We start from the raw sequence: 20,301 nt of genomic DNA, 5'->3' as shown, positions 1-20,301 counted from the left end.
ATCATTTCAATATGATGATACATTCATACATACAATAATAGCTGAGTTAAATAAATGCAGATATCAAAATTATACCTAAAGTCCAAAAACTTTCTAAATGATCCACAAAAACTGGGTTTAGCTCTTGTTTTGTAAAAGATGAAATATGTTCAGTGTTGATTTCTCTTATATTCATCTAGATAATTCATCTATGCAGCTTGGATGCTCTATATCAGAAAGTCCTCCTGATTTCACAGTGTGACCAGGCACCGGCGGGATCCTCTTTGGCCCATGGCAGTGTGTCGTTCAGGGCAGACTGTGCGTTCTCATGGTCCTCTATGGGCAGGCCAGAGAGTTTGGCTGCAGCTTCACTGTATGTAGGGCACGGGAAGCCAGAAGCGAACTGGAAGGGTGTGGGATACGGTACCTCATCCAGGGTGTGCAGGGAATAGAACTGTGAGGAGGAAATGCCTGCACTCCTGGAGGTCGAACGGTACTGGCTAGGGCTGGATGGCTCTGCAGGTGTGGTAGCCAGACCGTTCCCGCACAAGCCCTCGGCTGCCTCCATCCCGGCTTGCTCCCACGAATCCCTCTGTACACACAAACACAAACAGAACTCATTCCAGACTGTGGCTTAATCCTCAGACTGAAGGGTGGCAATGATCTTATCTGAGATGAAAGGGATAGTTTAACCTGTGGTACCACACCTTTAAATCTACATCAGTTGATTACATATGCAAAAAAATCTGGGAAAATTTACTCATTTAAAGCATATTAGCATATTTTTATTTTAATTGTGCTACATATGTACATAAAAGGAAAAATGCTTGTAGCATTTTAAATGTTTCTGTAAGGGGGTGTGTGTGAGGGCGAGGATTAATGCGGACTTTAACTTAATTCCGGGTTTATTCTCACCCGCACGCTGTTTGGACCCACTGTGCAGAAAAGATAAAGTGTGTGCTTGTGTTACGTTACTGTGTGTTGCACCGCTCTGCGCTGGATTCGAACTCGGGACGGAGAAGCGCTAGAGCGACACTCTACCGACTGAGCTATATCGTCACCGTAGCAACACACTCTGGTACGGGCTTATGTGGCTGCACTCACACACGCACACACTTTATAACAGCAATAAGCGTTAGTAGTCTTTTAACAAAGAACACAATCAAAGAAGCGATCGGAATGCGTGGACGAACGCACACCCCGATCGCGGAAACGTACCTATTAAACTAAACGTGATCAAAGGAATCCTTACTAAAAGAACGTGAACAGCTTCCTTAACTGCTTCGACTATCCTGTTCACGTTTTATACAACCTATAAGTTATTTCTTTCAACTATTTATCTGTTTCTCTATCTTGCTCTTTCTTTCTATCTTTCTTGCTTTCTTTCTATCTCTCTTTATTTCTGACTATCTTTTCTCCTTCACAAGCTCTCTGTGTTAACTAGTTTCTGGAGCACTTTAAAGTAATAAATATACCTCTCGGAAAACCCGATAGCATACCGGCTTAATCCTTGAATGAACAAAGACTCAGCACCATGCTGTTGTAAACTGGCGTTTAAATAGTGCTAGACCCAGGTGTTGCGAGTCTTTGTTAATGAGCGTGGTGGACTGTGGGAAATGTAGTTATTTTGAGCTGCAGCGCGCTGATAGGCGCTTCCGCTTTCCCACTGAAGCAGCTCGTCCCGTTACAGGATCCCCTCTGCTAGGAACGGCTCCTGACGTTCCCATGCCTGCTGCTCGGTTACGGCGGAATTCACGAATTAGTTCGGGGTCCAGGATGTGTCTGGCTGGAACCCATGAGCGCTCTTCCGGGCCGTAACCTTCCCAGTCTACCAGGTATTGTTTGGAGTTCCTGACCCGACGAACATCCAACAAGCGTTTCACTGTGTAGGCTGGGGACCCAGCTATTAACCGGGGTGGGGGAGGTGTGGTTTTGGTTGGGGGGTTGTAGGGACTGCACAGCAGCGGCTTGAGGCGTGATACGTGGAAAGTTGGGTTTACTCTCATACTCCGAGGAAGGACTAGAGTATAAGATACTGGGTTTACTCTTCTAAGGACCTTAAACGGTCCCACGTATCTCTGGCTCAGCTTTCTAGACTCCACCGGCAATGGCAAGTCTTTGGTTGATAGCCAAACTTGTTGTCCGGGTCGAAGAGAAGGACCCAGGCGCCTTTTCCGGTTGGCTATAGCTGTCCTGGATGCAGTAATTGACCTGAGGGTATTTCGTGCCCTCCTCCAGGCTTGTTTGCAGCGCCTGACTAGCTGCTGAGCTGAGGGAACTCCAACGTCTGCTTCCTGATCTGAAAAGATAGGTGGTGGGTATCCGAATTGACACTCGAAAGGGGACATGCCAATAGATGAGTGCCAAAGCGTGTTATGGGCATATTCTGCCCACAGCAGATGCTTAGCCCATGTTGAAGGGTTTGTCGAAGCCAGACATCGCAGAAAAGATAAAGTGTGTGCTTGTGTTACGTTACTGTGTGTTGCACCGCTCTGCGCTGGATTCGAACTCGGGACGGAGAAGCGCTAGAGCGACACTCTACCGACTGAGCTATATCGTCACCGTAGCAACACACTCTGGTACGGGCTTATGTGGCTGCACTCACACACGCACACACTTTATAACAGCGATAAGCGTTAGTAGTCTTTTAACAAAGAACACAATCAAAGAAGCGATCGGAATGCGTGGACGAACGCACACCCCGATCGCGGAAACGTACCTATTAAACTAAACGTGATCAAAGGAATCCTTACTAAAAGAACGTGAACAGCTTCCTTAACTGCTTCGACTATCCTGTTCACGTTTTATACAACCTATAAGTTATTTCTTTCAACTATTTATCTGTTTCTCTATCTTGCTCTTTCTTTCTATCTTTCTTGCTTTCTTTCTATCTCTCTTTATTTCTGACTATCTTTTCTCCTTCACAAGCTCTCTGTGTTAACTAGTTTCTGGAGCACTTTAAAGTAATAAATATACCTCTCGGAAAACCCGATAGCATACCGGCTTAATCCTTGAATGAACAAAGACTCAGCACCATGCTGTTGTAAACTGGCGTTTAAATAGTGCTAGACCCAGGTGTTGCGAGTCTTTGTTAATGAGCGTGGTGGACTGTGGGAAATGTAGTTATTTTGAGCTGCAGCGCGCTGATAGGCGCTTCCGCTTTCCCACTGAAGCAGCTCGTCCCGTTACAGTTTCTTTTTGTACAGTTGAGTAAATTCCATTTTAGATTCTACTTAAAAACTATTTCTATCAAACACCATGCTTTCTTAGATGCATGTTTTCTTACTTATACTGCATATAAACAAGACAAGAAAGCAAAAGGTGATGTTTTGGGTTTTAGATGAGACAAGACAAAAAGCAGACTTTCCATCCTACTCAACATTGTAATTGTGTTTATTTCACTCCTAATGATGATCCATCTCCATTATTATATTAAATAAATTGTTTTAATTAAATTGTAATAATGGTTGATAGCAGATCCTTATATTTAGTGATCCTTTCAGCAATTTCATATGAAATGTCCTGTCACATTCTTACTGTCATAATAAAGTAAACATATGAAGCATGTCTCATATATATGCTACTATAAGGTTTAATGTCCTACCACATCATCACATAAGGGTTTAAATTCAACTAGACCACTCCAAACAACCGCTATCTAAAACACATAGGCAGTTTTAAGGATTCATGCACTTACCAGAACAAAATGGGAGGCGTCTCCAGTAAAAGGTGGCAGAAACGTGGACAACGCAGATGGTGAAAAGATGGTTCCTGCTCCTGCAGCATGGGCAGCAGTACGATATTCATTAAATGTTTCTGGGTAGTAACTGTCTATAAGGGATGTGTAGCCGGACATGGATGTAGTGTCACATGAGATGGACTTCCCTGTCAGTCCTGAGGAGTAGATGTCAGCAGAGAATTGTTTGCTCGCTGGGCAAAGCTCTGCTTCAGAAAAAAAGGGTCTTCTCATGCTGTAGTATCCTTGCAGTGTATGAGATCCTAAAGACAAGAATTTAGTTTATTTATCTTTTATCTTTAAAATGAAATGTGTTTTACTCTAATAAACTGCATGGGCTAAACATGTGGACACTACATCTAATTAATTAGTAATAATAATAATAATAATAATAATCAAGGTTTACCTGACATTTGGACAAATGAGCTCTGAGGTGACACCCCCTAAAACATATAGCACAAATAAATAGAATATAACAGAATATTTGTTAATGTGAATTCTATAGCATACTGATTGTTAAAATAATTGGCTAGAGCAGAGTTGCAAGAAAAAGTTTGTGAACCCTTGTAATTATTGGAATATCTGAATTATGGGATCTGATCTTAATTTAATCCATTATAGTATAGTCAAACACATTCTACATTAAATAAAAATTACTGTTCATGTCTCGATCTGCATGAAGGTGAGGTTAACCAGTTAACCATTCCATTGTTGTGTTGTGTTTTAAAATCCAACCTAACCTTAAATTTTCCTAAAAATGATGTTTTTATGTTTTTATGATTTTTTTTCAATAACTGCAACTGCAAGCTGTCCAGGCCTTGAGGAACATGTATAACATAAATTGTAAATGATTAATTCATGTGTTTTTATGTCTTGCATATTTATTTTGTGCATAACTAGCACATAAATTAAGATATTTCTAATGAATTCACAAACCTTTTCCTTGTGACTGCAAAACTTTACATGCATTATTAAATAGCCTTCCACAGTTAGTCTATCCAAAGTAAAGTAAATAGCTTCACTTCTAAATTCTACAGCTATTAACTTCCACAGAACTACTCATTAAATTTTTAAAAACACAGTTTAATAGGAATCAAGTGTTTTATTTGGCAAAATCAGTTTAAAACAAACTCCAGTGAAATAGGTGGAGGTCTTTAAAACCAAGCCATTGTGGTTGGGCTACCCTGGGTGGAGCAGTTTGCTTACCTGAGTTTGAATAGTGGTTTTGCTAGCTATTATGTCTATAATGGCGCCTTTGGGGATAAAATGAAATAGCTTATCCACCTGTTGCCCTTCTCCTCCCTTGGTACACCCTCTTCTTCCTTTGGTTTGTCCCTATTGCCACATTTTGTATAGATAATACTGTATGTTTCACAGCTCATTTAAGCAATATTTGATGTGGAAATGGAAGTGGTTATGTAAACCAATTCTTCCTTATTTGTATTATATAGCCTAAATCAGTGATACTAATTATTAGTGTGTTTAAATACTGTTTACTTTTAAGTTAGTAAAATAAATGTCTGCTAAATGTGGAACTTGATGAATGATTATGATCATATACATATATAATGGATACATGATTTATATAATGGTAATTATGATTTTAATCAAACTATTTTTTTTAGTTTTATTCAAAAATAACTCTGAGCTAAATAAAATGGAGAAACTAATGTGTTGTACAATTTTACTCCAGTATGGAAGATCTAAAAGTGGACAGAGCATGATGACATGGAAATCATGTTACCAGGGAGTTTGTCACGTGGAAAGGCACCAGGAGGAACTCTAATATTTGCATATTACAAACATGAAAGAGTTGATATGAGCATAGCCCTGTCTGAAGGGCAAGTAAATTTTGAGGCCAGAATTTGAATGTCATTTGCCCATTACAAGACTTCCCCATGTGACCTATCTACAACTCTGCATCTGCATCACTGAAGGCAGGCTATGAAAATTGTGCTGCTCGGCTGATGCATCATAGGAGGGCAGCTCTACACCTGAAAGTTTCTTGTTGAAAAAGATAATTTGAGTCCAGTAAAGAGACATTTCTGTATGCTCATGTTGGTGTTAGAACTCTGTGCTGTAGCGCAAGGTTTTGTAAAAATATAAAACAATAATTGTGTATGTGTACAAAAGTAATTATGTCCCATCAGTGAAATTTACCCACTGTAAGTAGGCAAGTGTGCTTTTACCACATCGTCACTCAAGTAGCTATGAATGACATTGTATTATTTAATGTAATTATTGAGCTACTACATTTATGATTTTTTTTAAGCAATGAAGGACAATTGTAAAGGTCTTCATGGTGGTATACACCATAAACATATGGTGAGTCACAACCATAGAGTTTGAAGCAGTATTTCTTTATGAGTTTATAATATAATCTAATAGTTTTGTAGTAATAGTTTTCTCACGTTGTATTCTTACCCTGGTGTTTTAGTTACGAAAGGATTTAAACATTAAGTACCTTCTCAGAGCACCACCTGTGTAGTTTTCTCTATGTGATTAGCAAACCAGGGTGAGGATACAATGTGTGAAAACTTTTCATATTTCTAAATAAGTAGGAAGGCATTTTACTAGTGAGGAATATAACATTAATAGTTCACCTAGATACAAGATGTGAGAAAACTAAAACTTTTTATCTTATTGGAGATTGAAGCATTTGAAGCCTACAGTAATGATTTATATAAATGGCAAAAAAAATGTATTCATTAAAAGTGATAGACAAGCCCTTAAAAAGTTTTTTTTAATGTTTAGCTCTCAAAAGCTCTTCATCAAAACAATGTGGTGAAATGCAATACAATCTGCAAAACAAAAAAGTCTCTTAAAGACCTACTTAAATCTGTAACGTAAGTATTATATTTCTTCAGTACATTCAGCAATAGGGCATGCATGAGACATGATTATCCTAAACATATTCAGTTTATATTGCAGTAAATGTATAAATGAATAGTTTCCTGCATGAATGCACCTATAAACCCATGCTAGTTCATAAACCTTTATTTTAAGCAATACTATAAAATATAAATATATAATGCACCATTTTTATACTGGCAAAACTACAGATGCAATTTCTTGCTCTATGTTCAATTTTAATTTAGTTGACTGAGCAATGAGCAACTTTCCACCAGTGCCTGCAGGATTTCTGCTCAAAAGGACCATCGCTGAGGCCAAAGTAAGTAAAACAAGTTCATGTAAGAACAAAGCTCTCTAAACAACATCTGTTGACTCAGCAGTGGTTAGCTGAGCCCTCCCCCACATATCCGACTCGGCCCTCACAATACATTACATACAATTGACATGGGTGACAGGCCCTTGAGATGGAAAGAAATATGGCTTTTAACAAACAGAGCATTGTTTTTCGCAAAAAAGAAAATTGAACACATATTGACATGTTAGTGACTGCATTGTTAAACTGAATAACAAAACAGAGATTAGCTTTGCATTCATGACCCTATGGCATTACCCAAATTATAAACTGACTATTGAAAAACGTCAATCATCAGATTAGCTGTGAAAATAAGTCAAAAGTTAATTGACAATTTGCTGAGATGGTATATGGCCAAAGTATGTTGCCATACTCTTTACTAACAGATTCATAAATCTGCTTTCAATTTTGTGGCAAAAGTTTAGGAAAAGCCCTTTCCGATTCCAGGACTGTGTCCCTTGTGCACAGGTTTGGTGTGGAGAAACTTAAAAAAAACCCTGTTCAGGATAAACTGGAGCATCAAATGGAAAGAAGTTTTTTGTTCAACATCAGTGCCTAACAAATGCCTGGCAGTATGGGCACAATTTTGAAAAGCCTATTTAAAAGTGTGAGGATTGTTGTTATCACTTTCTACTAATGCCCATAAGTTATTAATGTTATGTCCAACAAGCTCATGGTCAGGCGTCCACATACTTCTTGCCACAAAGTGTTCAAATAAAAGTAAAATAAAATCCAAATTTCCAGTGATTGGTTGGTTTGCATACAATTTCACAAAGCCATGTTGCTAACAACTTTATTATTATCTTTGCATTCAGATTCATAAATTTATTTCGCACCTGATGGGACCCAGCACCATGGAGAGTACCCCAGAAGCAAAGTTAAAAGCAAGAATATTCTTTGTGTAAATGTTAACACCTGCAGTTTAGACAGAAGACCAGGTCAACATTGCAAGTGTTTATTGTGCACCTTATCCTGTTGTGCCGTCAATACCTGAGGCCAGTCTGGGGTATTTACAGACATAAAAGGTGTCTTTAGTGATCAAAGGGGCTTCAACGTCACTGCACTGCAACAGTGTGTAGATGATTTGTAGCGCCATAGAGACTCTGCTGCATCCAACAATATTAAGAAACCACTTTGATTTTAATATTTGAGACCTATCCAAATTTGACTGTGATTTTTTTTTGTGTTCCGCTACTTGATGCATTGTTATGAAAATGATCTGTTAGCTTCCTATTGTGTGTATACACTGGAGGCCAAAAATCTAAACTACTAGTAAAAATGCTTCTATTTTTTTCAGTTCATTTAAAATGTTTTTCATTACGAATCTCAAACCTCAAAGTGTGGCAACAACTAGGTAAAAAGAAGTGCTGACTTCTGTGGCTTCTGGGAATATTGTTAAATATACTGTGATAACATGGAGTAGCAGATTTTGCACACATCTGTGGAGACCTTGTCAGTTTAAACTGATGCTGGACATATCCAATAATATAAAATTCCTAAATTAATGTTTTTATCTAAATCAATATGCTGATTATATGTTTTATAATTAAAACTTGTTTGGGTGACGCCCAGTGGACACAGGTTTGCCAAACTTAAACAATTGGATATTGGAAAAATATTGCCTGGTCTAACAAATCTTGATTTCTGCTGTGACATACAGATGGTAGGATCAGAATTTGGCATAAACATCATACTCTGTATGTTCAATAGCACCAACTTATTATTGGGTAATGTTAACTACAACCTTCACTATACGAAGATACACTGCTGTTCAGCTCAAGTTGGTCATGATTAAATTAATATGCTGATTATATGTTTTATAATAAAAACCTGCTTGGGTAATGCCACAATCTATTACTGTAGCCCACCAAATAAATCAAAGTTCCAGTCTCAGCTTGATGATGGGCTATTTGAAGCCCGGTTCCAATGTGACCATGACCAGGGTAAAGTGGTTGATGAAAATGAAATAAAAATGAAAGAATTCAAATGTTGTATATACTTGAAAAAGGCAAAATAGAAGCATTTTCACTAGTAATTTCAGCCTTTTTTAGATTACCACTGTTGGTCAACTAAAAAACGTATGAAAAATAAGACATAAGCTATCCTATGATGAGAAATCAGTATGTTCAGACTGGACTATTGCAAAGTGTTGCTGGTTGGCTGCCATCTGTCTATTTAAATTAGCTTCGTATTATTGTCAGTTTTATTCAGTTTACATCACTGACTAAAAAGTCTAACTTAAGTCCAATAGTCCAAAAGAATTATATCCAGCCTTATGTAGTTTGCTTCATCTCCCATCTAGTAATTTTTGCTCCCTGTTGTTGGTTTTTCATTGCCCTCATCCAAGTGTTTTTAATTATGTTCTAGTTTGCATGTGTGTCTGACCATGAAATGCTCTCTGGAACCCACTGTGGAAACTGACTCTTATTTAAACCTCAGTAAAAGGATTTAACATTGTACTTCTGTTATCCATGAATCAGCTTCAATCCACTGATACAGCTCAGACTGTTTGGACATAGACTTTCTGTAGATTGCCAGACAGTAAAGAAAATCGAAGCAATAGCTACAGAGCCACAAAATAGGTTGCAAATGCAAAACAGATTTGTTCAGTATCTGGAGTCAATAGTTGTACTCCAAGCTTTGTTTCATTTTAGTCATTGTTGACCATTGTGTACGAAACCTTTGCAGCACAAAGAGAAGAGACCAATTACAAGCAGCCAAACATTGTATTAGTCAGGTGAAGAAGACTGGATATGCATGCAAATTCGCTTTCCAAACAGAACAGTTGTGGAATTCACCACTGCTAACACGCACGGGTAACCTGAAGCAGACTGAGCTTAAAAAAATATAATGCAGCAGATCAGAATTTACTGTAGGGACACTATATCACTATATGGGCAGTATTGGGACACCCCTTCTAATTTTTAAATTAATGTGTATCAGCCACAACAATTGCCAACAGGTGTAATAAATCAAGTAATAAAGGAAATTATATGCCTCCAACTTTGTAGGAAGGACTTTTCCTGTTCCAGCATGACTCTGCTCCTATGGGAGTGGGAGAAATGTACTGTATTCTTCAATGCAAAATAACAAATATGCCATTAAAATAGTGCAGTAACACCAGTGACAACGATATTTGGGGAAATATATGCATTTATTTTTATATACTTATGTACAAATAAAAAAAGGAAGACAAAATCTATAATGACTAAATAATATGATTTGGCCATAGTAAGTTGGTTAACTACCAAAATACTCGAGTCATATTTCATAATTGTGAAAAACCTAGTGTTCATGTTTAGCTGGGATTATATAAGAGAGACATTCTATTGTTGCTATTCTTTAAGAAGAAAGTGTGGCGAGTGCCTTCCTTTACTGTGTCAAGTTTAGACCTGAACGTTTGCTTACGCTTGCAGATGGCCTTTCTCTGTTTTAGTTAAAAGGCCAGATTTAAAGCCAGCTGAAACTTTTGTGTTTGCAGCTTTTGTGTATGTTGCCCTCAGTTTATCCAGGTTCCCCTCAATAGAGTTTTTCTTTTTTCCTTTTCAGGTTTTGTTCACCTCCTCTGACCACAATGACACGCCTTGTACTTTTACAAAGATTGGCACCTACTTGTGCTTCTGTTATTTTGTGCACTAAAATGTGTGCTTGTTATTTAGTTTGTTGATACATGGTGTATTGATGCAGACTTATTCAAAAGTCTGGACACCCATAGTCAAATTTCCTCCTAAATTGATTATAGGTAGAATAAGTTAATACATCATGTACACTGCATTTGTTTGCAAATTAAAGTACAAAATTCTATTGTTTTGCTAAATGTTATAAATTGGAAATTAAATACTATTGCAGCCAGTTTTTTATGTTTGTTAAAATTAGCAAATAAACTAAAATTGTGTTTCAGCCACAGTTGCTAACAGTTGGTGTATAATATCAGCTATACAAACAAATATTGTTTATGCTTTTAACTTTGTGGCTGTAGTTTGGAGAATCCCTTTTCTGGTTTAGCAAGACTGTGACCCTGTGCACAAAGCTCATAAAAATATAACTTGATCAGTTTGGTGAGCATCTCATGAATCCTAACCTTCACCTAAAAACCCCTTTGATATAAACTGAAATGTTGATTTCTAGATTTAAAAAAATAGGCACAATTTCCCACATACATCTTTCCATAAAAGCAGAGGCTGTTATTGCTGCAAAGGGGATTTGAGGCAATTTGGGGCAACTTAATACCCATAATACCCATTTTGGAATGAGATGTCCGACAAGTTTATGGTCAGGTGTCTACATACTTTTGGCCACATGCTGTAGTTGTGCACTAAGAATTATTTATATTTAATGTATAATTTGAATTTGATAAAAATTAAGTAATTCTGTTTAGCAATAAAAGTTCATTATTTTTCAATAAAACATTTAAACTCTTTAACATGCATCTGCATCCAATATAAACTGATCATGATTCTTCATCTTTAATGTAGTGACATTTTTAAACAAAGTGTTTCGGGCAGGATTCCAACAGTCGCCGTGTTGTGACTTAATGGTACAAAAGCAGTGGACAGATATGAATCCATGCCTATGCATAATGCGTGTGCTGCCATGCAACATACTGTAGCCTCCTTTTTTTGTGTACATGTATTTAGGCCCCTTTTTCTTACACTGCGTGAATGCATGCAGGGTTAAGATGGCAAAGCAAACAGAAGCAGCTCTCGTGAGAAACAATAGAGAGGACTTATCCATGAAAGGCTGGCATTGCTGGTGCAGAGATGTGTCTAAATGCCTTATTCTGTTCTGTCTGAGACAACAATGGCAGACCTGTCTGTGGTCTGCGCGAAGAACAACATTATTGGGCAGGTGTGCGAGGCTTTGACTTTGCATAGGCCGACCACAGACCAAAACGGCAGCTTAACTTGCTGCGGCACGGAGTTCGTGACCATCGCCATTGTTGGTTATTGTTGCTGCCTACATTGTGAAAGCACATGTGATTGCTGGGTTCTTTTCAGCCACGTACTGCTTATGTTTTGGTATTTGCTAATGGGCTTTACTTTATCACATGGAAAGGAGAAAAGAGATAGTCTGAAAGCCATATATCTGGGACCAAAGACCCATGAATCATTAGAATAAAACCATAATCCAGTGGACAAATAAAAGGGCAAATCCACGCTTAATGTTACCAGATAGCCATACCAACTGTTTTTAACTGTCTGTTTGCATGCAATAAAAAAAGCAGAGTGACAAAATAAATAGAATTAAAGAAAGCTCATGGGAAAATTGACGTAGACTGAATTTTGGTTGAACTTAATTACCATGCAGAATAAACTGATGACTTACAGTAAAGCGTGGTCCAGTGGTTTCCCGTGACCTCTTCTCTGCCAGCAGGTCTTTGACAGTGTGCTTGACCCTAACCCCCTGATACACTCGTTTGGAAAACTCTGGGGGAAATAAAACATCAGAGTGCTAAATGCTCTTGCAATGCAACCTTTGCAGGAACAAACACACCTTACATAGCATGAGATTATATATTTTTTATCAACCATTGTTTTTGTATAAAGGAAAATCTTAACTTATTTCACAATTAATAGTAATAAATATTATAACAATACCAACAACAATATTATTAGTAGTAGTAGAAGTACTAGTGGTAGTATTAGTATTATTATTTATTTTTGTTAGATGCTTGCGTGACACGGTAGTTAAAAACACTAGGCCTCCATCACTGAGATCCGTGTTTGAATTGTTTCCAAATGAAACTAGACACGCCACAACCCTGGCCAGGATAAAGTAATTAATTAAAATGGAAAAAATAAAATAATAACATAAAATATCAATAATAAAAGCATTTTATTATTATTATTGTTTATTTATTTATTTTTGTTAGATGCTCGGGTGACACAGTAGATTAATGCACTAGTCCTCTACCACTGAGATCCAGGTTTGAATTAATTCCAAATGAAACTGGACACACCACAATCCTGACCAGGATAAAGCAGTTGGTGAAAATAAAAATAATAAAATAATAACATTAAATAATAATAATATAAGCATATTATTAGTATTATTATTATTTTGGTTATCTGACCACAACCTTAGTGAACATTTTGGCAATAAATTTAAATGTCCAACAAGCTCATGGTTAGGTGTTTACATACTTTTGCCATATAGTGTATGTTTTGCTTTTAATTGATTTAACTATCACATTTTGAAATAGTATCAATCAGATGTTAAATAAAGATTCTTAATTAGCCTTTGTTTTACAGAACAATCCTCATATTCTTGGTGTCCAGACATGTTTTATTAATTAGATCTATTTTGTAATCTAATAATTATCAAATCTTTTTAAAGGATTTTACCAAAGACATTGTCAAAAAACAGGGCAAAAGGACACAAATGAGCTCAACATTCAGAATGAGGCAGATGGCCTTGGAGCCATTTAATGTAGATAATCCTTTTAGTGGCATGTTTTTGGAAGATTAGAGACAACTGAAAAACTCTCATATTATAAGGTAAAACTTAAATGTGGAGAAGCATGGGAAGGATATGCAAAACTCCACCCAGACAGGAGGATCAAACCCAGGTATTGATCTAAACTGTTCAACTGTCGTATTGTCATATATTTTTTGTGTAGCAAAAATGATGAAAGAATTACTCAAAGGTTTTCACATGGCCTGACAATATTTAATTTGTATTTAATGCACAATTATGAGTCACACATGAATAACAAGCGTGCTGTTGCTTGAGTGATCAGTGAGAACATTCCAAAGCAATCAAGTCTGTGAAGCCTTCAGGACTAGATCTGTCAGAATCAGAAGGATTGGGGAGGTTATGCTCAGTGAAAATGATCCCATATAAACTTCATTACTACATCGTCGATGACTCATACAGACCTCCAACAGTGAGTCAGTGATGCAGCTTTATTGATAAGTCAGGTTCAGATAACAGAATGGTGTAAAAAAAAAAGCTGTTATTATAAAAGCTGTTATATGAATCACTAGAAATAACATTCCTGGGTAGCTCATAAGCCTGTGAACAGAGGGCATATTTGCAATTTAAAATGTTTGGAGATAGGAAATTGCATGCAAAAACTATAGCAGCATTATGTAAAAGACCCCAGATTTATGAATGAACCAAAGGGGAACGATCAAGCGGTAGTACTTCTCCTGCCATAAAATGACACATTGATGAACACTAAAGCTCCACATCAAGCTGAGATGTTTATTATTGAAGTCTTTGCTCCAAAAATTTGTTTCTACATAATTATAAAGCTTAATTGCCATTGTAAAAACAAAAGGCTAGCACAGTCCTGTAAGAAATAGGAAAATATCCTTCAGTGTAACCCAGCCCATGTTAACATAGTTTCCCAGGCAGGAGCTTTCTTAAATTATTATAGCAACTGAACACAAGTGTTATAGGTTATTGAGCTTACCAGCATCCATGCTGAAGATCAATCAAGTTCGCTTGAGTTGAGAGAAACAGAAAGGCCAAGCTCCTACTCCAGCGAAATGTCAGTGTCTGGTTTAAAACCTGGACAGACTTTAATCATCGTACTATAGACATGCAATGGTACTTAACCTTAGTGCAACTTTTCCACTGAAGTTGAATGTGCAAGCAGCTTTTGAACTGACCATCAGCAATTTGTTTAAATGCAAATAATTGCCAGGACGTTTTTCCAGCATTTGCATCTATGTTCTAGATTAAAGGTGGGGAGAGCGTGGATGGCAGAGCAAAATCCCTGGCAAAACCTACATATCTGCTTTTGCACTTCCATTCTATCGCTTTTATAATCACTATTATTAGAGTATTGGTTCAGAGGATATGTGCCAAATGTGTCAAGTCTGAACAAATAGACACTTTTACATTCGTGGCACAAAAATTCAATATAAATAGAAAGGCTGGAAATTTATCTACTAACTTCTTATTTTTATTGCTTTAAATATGAGTCAGAATCTTATTTTGTAAATTAAATAGTTGTTTTGGCTTTTTATGACTTTTTTTGTAGTGTGAGGCATAAAACCATGATATATTTTATAATATACAGCAAAATACAGCAGTATATGCTCAAAAGTATATAGACACTTGACGACGAGCCGCTTGGACGTTCTGTTCTAAATCCACAGTCATTATTATGAAGTTGTACCCACACCACCCTAATCCAGTTATAGACTTTTGAGCAAGAGCATTTGTGAATGCATAGAGTTATAATATTAGCAAGCTACTAAACTTCTATTTACACATGGCTATTCATTAATTATAGTACATCTGTTAGCAAAGGTCAGACAGTAAGGCAGGTGGTAAAGTGTTAGCCACACAGCAATGTGGTTTATGATGTCCCAGGTTTAATTCTGGCTTTTTTGTCACTGATTGTGAGAGAGGTTATTTACTTGGGTCTTCTCCCAGCTCCCATACTCAAGTGTGTTTAAGTTTTCTACCGTCATACAAAGTTTATAAGTGGTGCTGGACTCACCATGTTTCTGACCAAAAGGAAGCAGTAAACAAATAGTAAAAAATGTATATATTATTATATTATTATATATACGTATATACTGTATATATACTGTATATATATATATAACTTCTCCTAAATTTCCTTCGGGATTACCAAAGTATCTATCTATCTGTCTGTCTGTCTGTCTGTCTGTCTGTCTGTCTGTCTGTCTGTCTAACAGCTACAAAAAAAGCATCTAACAAGCTAACTAGGTCCAAGATTTGTATCATTTGACATGTAATGAAATGTTTTGTTTCATTTCACAACCTCATTATAATAACAGGTCTGTTGGCCCAAGTGAAACAGAAACTATTTTATTTAGCCACTTAAAGCCCAAGCTGAAATGTAAATAACTAATTTTTTTTTAAATACCTTAGAATCGTAGTGTTTTTAACGCTCACTCTTGCACTAATGGTAGAAAATAATGAAATAATTGATATGGTAATATTCTGTTAGGATAACAATGAAATAATTAATATGCCATGATTTATGCCGTGTAATAACAGAGCTGTAAATAAAATAATAAATAACATGTTTACCCTTCGTTTGAACTAGTTAATCAGCGTGAAAAAACAAAAATACAAAAAAATTACGCAGTGCTTATTTTTATAATTAAAGGAAGTTGTAAATGTCTACTACTATAATGCACATATAAATACCTTTTACAAAAAGCTGCTGGAAGTTTGGCCCATTTCTCCTAAAACAAGTATAACTGGTGTAAAGTTTGTAGGCCTCCTTGTTTGCACACACTGTTTTAAATTTGATCATAAATCTACTATTAACTTTATTGAGCTCAGGGCTTTGTGATGGCCACTCCATTACTTTCACTTTCGTATCCTTAGGGCATTTTGCCACAACTTTGCAAGTATGCTTGAGGTCAGTGTCCATCTGGAAGACACATCTGCACCCAGGCTTTAACTTCCTGACTGATGTCTTGAGATGTTGTTTCAATATCTCCTGCAGCAAAGCACCCCCAAAACATGATGCTTCCACCCCCATGCCTCACGGTTATGATGGTGGTCTGCCTTTTCCCTCCATATGTAAGGATGGTCATTATGTCCAAACAGTTCTGTTTTTGTTTATCAGACGTTTCTCCAAAATGTAAAATTCTGGAGTAATGGCTTCTTCCTTGCTGTGCAGCCTTTCAGATTATGTCACTATAAGGCAGATTTTACTGTTGATATAATTACTTTTGTATCTGTTTCTTCCAGCATCTTTAAAAGGCATCCTGCCATTGTTCTTGGATTTATTTGTATTTTTTATCAAAGTATGTTCATCTCTATGAGAAAGAATGCATCTCCTTCCTTAATGGTTAATGGTATGATGGCTGCATGGTCCCATGGTGTTTAAACTTGCATACTATCATTTAAATAGATGAACAGATGAGCGTGGTGCCCTCAGGCCTTCAGAAATTGCTCTCAAGTATGTACCAGACTTGAGGAGGTCCATAATTCTTTCTCTGCCTTGGCTGATTTCTTTTAATTTTCTCATGATGTCAAGGAAAGAAGCAAGTAAACCTTAAAGGTAGGCCTTAAAAAATTCCCACAGGTACACCTTAAATTAACTTAAATTATTTAATTAGCTTCTAAAGCCATATTATTGTTTTCCAGAATTTTCCAAGCTACTCCAACTTGGAAAAAAACTCCAATCAGAAAAAGTTGGGACAGTATGGAAAATGCAAATAAAAACACAGAGTTTCTTACATTTACTTTGACTTTGATTTCAGTATGACAGTATGAACCCAAGATATTTCATGTTTTGTCTGGTCATCATTTGTTAATATACATCCATTCCTGCATTTCAGGCCTGCCACACATTTCAATCAAGTTTTTTATCAGCTGTTTTTTTATTTACAAGAGCTTAAAGAAGATGTATGTAATTTTGCTGGTTGTTTTACCAAGACAGTGCCAAAGAGTGCAGGCACTAGAATGGCCTGCCTGTACTTCATACCCCCTACTAAAAACATGTGGCACATCAAAAATCAAACATTTCTTTTGCTCTGGTTACAAAATTCTTGGTAACTAGAGCAAAAGTATTTATTGATACATGCTAGCAGTTTTGATAACATAATGGCGTTTGGGTGCATTGGTCCATTACCAGATCCAGGTTTGAATCTCAGTGGTGCTATCAGCCAGCTATCAACAAACACTTAACCGGCTAGAGGAATGGCAGAAGCTCTGTGATGGATTGGTGCCCTCTCAAGGGTGTTCCTGCCCTGGGCACAATGTTTCCTGATGGAACTGGACTTGCTGTAACCCTGACTAGGACAAAGCAGTTTATATAATATGAAATGATGAATTTGAAGTTTGGATGTGCACAGTGTGCACTGTTATTCTACCTCCAGCATCAGTACTTGGTGGGACATCCTGTCCCCCTGATAAGCTCTAATAAGTAATTTTGGTAAGTGCTAACGCGCTTCTGACACCTCTCTTGTGGTATATTCACTCATTCTTCTCAAGCAAAATATTTAGATCGTTGAGGTTTGATGGATTTCATATTGCAGCTGCTTTCTTCAAATCCCACCAAAACTTTTTAAGGGATTTAAATCTGTAAACTGGAAAGGCCACATTGAATACGTTTACCCTTATTGTTTTATTATATTAGTATATAATTATTATTTTATATAATAATTTTTAATAATAACTAAACAAAATGTGGTTTAGTTCTGTATGATTGTTATTGGTGTTATTACACCAAAATAAACTTGGCAAACTGTGGAGCTTTAAATTCTATAATTTCTGTGTGAATGCCACACACACACACACACAGCATGGGAAACTGTTTAATGTCATTCATAAATGTGAAGCTATGAACTGGTAATCAGTCATAACGCTATCATGGACGTTTCAAAGTTATTTTGCGTCGCTCCTTCAGGCATAATATCAGTAACCAAAGTTATTAGTAAACATGCCTGTGGCAGAACTGGATTTCAACCAAACCGTTTGGGATTAATGGTAATAACAACAATTTACACTTCTGTAGTGCAACACGGTTTTTTTTCTTTCAGCTGCTCCCGTATTTAGGGTCTCCTCGGTGTATCATTCTGATGCGCATCACTGATCTGTCACATTTTTACAGTTCTCACATTTTGCCTTCTTGACGCACATCTCCTATTATGATTTCAGAACAGGACTATGCTGCCCCCTAGAGGTGAAGTGTAGACTCAAACCCTTACATGAACTCGTGGAATGTTTTCTCCACCCTGACATAATAATACTAATTTTGTTTAAAATCGTTGTTAAAAAGAGAAAATAATAATACAAATAATAATAATAATTATTATTATTATTATTAGTAGTAGTAGTAGTATAAGTAGTAGTAGGAAACCTGCCGCCTTTTCAATAATGAAAATAAATTATATGCCAAGCGCCTTTGTGCGTCTCCGTGCCTTTTCGTGCGCTTTCGTACATCTTCGTACAATTTCGGGCATCTTCGTGCACCTTCGTGCGCTTTAGTGCATCTTCGTGCGTTTTCGTGTGTCTTTGTGCTTGTTCGTGTCTCTTAGTCCTCCTTTACGCGCTTATGTTAACATGTTTCATCAATCACTGAAAATACACATACAGTGATTACATGATGCACTTGAGACAGTTTTCTAATATATTTTTGAAGTATTTTAAGCTCTGATATTGACAACATGTTCTTATAATGAAAATCAATTGAACTCTTCCTCTTTAAATAGGGAGCTATTTCAGATTAATAGCAGTCGGTAATCTACATAATTGTAAATAAGGTAACTTATCTGCTACGTTGCATATATATATATGTATATATATATTTATATATATATAAACTCATAAACTATTGATGAAGATAAAATAATTGCTCATTCCAGTGATAAACACATGGTGTCAATGCAGTTTTTTAGATACTTCAACAAAATGACATGCATTTAAATACATATAATGTCCATAAACAGTAAAAAAAAAATTACAGACAGTTTAGTGGGTCCACCTGCTGTAGAGATCAGCAGGTGAGTTATAGAATCATGCCTCTCTTGTAATGCCATTAGGGCCAGCAGAGGGCATTGAGGGGCAGATTGTTCATTGTACTGGTTCTCGTAACCTAAGAATACCTGCACCTCATTCAGCATTAATTTGCTCAACTTGAAGGTGCCTCTATTTAACCCCGGTTTCCCTCCCACAGATATGCTGGCTCCTCTGTTGGCATCCTGCTATTCTCTAAAAACCATGATGCCGGACTTGATCCGGTCCAGTTAAATGACATGTTTTCCAGCACTAGGCAGCAAATTACTAACCCTGTTTGGTTCTGATTCTGGGCACCACAAGCTGACCGGTCTCTAATGACCAGCATTGTATGTCATGCTGAACTCTTAATTTAGTATGATTTTCTCCCACTGTCTTGTTTCTGGAGTCTTCAAATTCATCTTATCAACAGGGAACAGTTAGTACACATTCCACTTCTTAATTTAGAGCGGAGACTTTCCTTTGGCAAAGAATTTCACTGCATCTTGTTACACTCATCTCACTTTGCTGTTTTCTTTCTCACATTGTCTGAAAAAGGCAATCTGTGTGTGCAGACATAAATGAGTCCATTCCCAGATGTGTCACAGTACAACAGGAAAAGCGGGCTATTCTCTTTACGAGTAGACAAAATACCAGTGACTAAATCACATTTACAGACAGAGCATGGATCCCAACAGTGTTTAAAAGGGTTGGGGTCAGGGCTTTGTACAGACCACTGAAATTCCTTCAGGCCACTGAAATTTCTTCACACCTGTTTTTACAAACTTTTAAAAGACTGGGACCAGTTTGAAAGACTGGAACAATGAACAATAAATTTGAGATAAGCAAAATTGCTAGTAGCAGGAATTAAAAAGTTAAAATTGTATTCAACTTAAAATGTCCCAAAACATATTGACAGCACAAAAACAGAATATAGACTTAA

The 20,301-nt window shown here is 36.9% G+C and overlaps 1 protein-coding gene across 1 annotated transcript; it reads right to left on the bottom strand.

The window, feature by feature from the left end:
* Positions 1–211: 211 nt before the first annotated feature.
* si:ch211-213d14.1 (POU class 2 homeobox associating-factor 2) lies at positions 212–14,347 on the bottom strand. The gene is made up of 5 exons (XM_063016508.1): positions 14,338–14,347; positions 12,246–12,346; positions 4,122–4,158; positions 3,677–3,978; positions 212–571 (listed from the first exon to the last, which is right to left on the bottom strand). The coding sequence occupies exons 1-5, from the start codon at positions 14,345–14,347 to the stop codon at positions 212–214; spliced, it is 810 nt and encodes a 269-aa protein (XP_062872578.1).
* Between the last annotated feature and the right edge of the window lie 5,954 nt (positions 14,348–20,301).

This window comes from Trichomycterus rosablanca, chromosome 20 (assembly GCF_030014385.1).
Source record: "Trichomycterus rosablanca isolate fTriRos1 chromosome 20, fTriRos1.hap1, whole genome shotgun sequence".
Taxonomy (NCBI): Eukaryota; Metazoa; Chordata; class Actinopteri; order Siluriformes; family Trichomycteridae; genus Trichomycterus; species Trichomycterus rosablanca.
This window is presented reverse-complemented; position numbering and strand designations above follow the sequence as displayed.

What these genes read in the sequence shown, in the direction of transcription:
- si:ch211-213d14.1 (XM_063016508.1), bottom strand. An exon ending in CCACTGGACCACGCTTTACT is followed by an intron (nt 4,159 to 12,245) that starts GTAAGTCATCAG and finishes TATATGTTTTAG; the next exon opens with GGGGTGTCACCTCAGAGCTC. An exon ending in ACGCCTCCCATTTTGTTCTG is followed by an intron (nt 572 to 3,676) that starts GTAAGTGCATGA and finishes TTGTGTGTACAG; the next exon opens with AGGGATTCGTGGGAGCAAGC.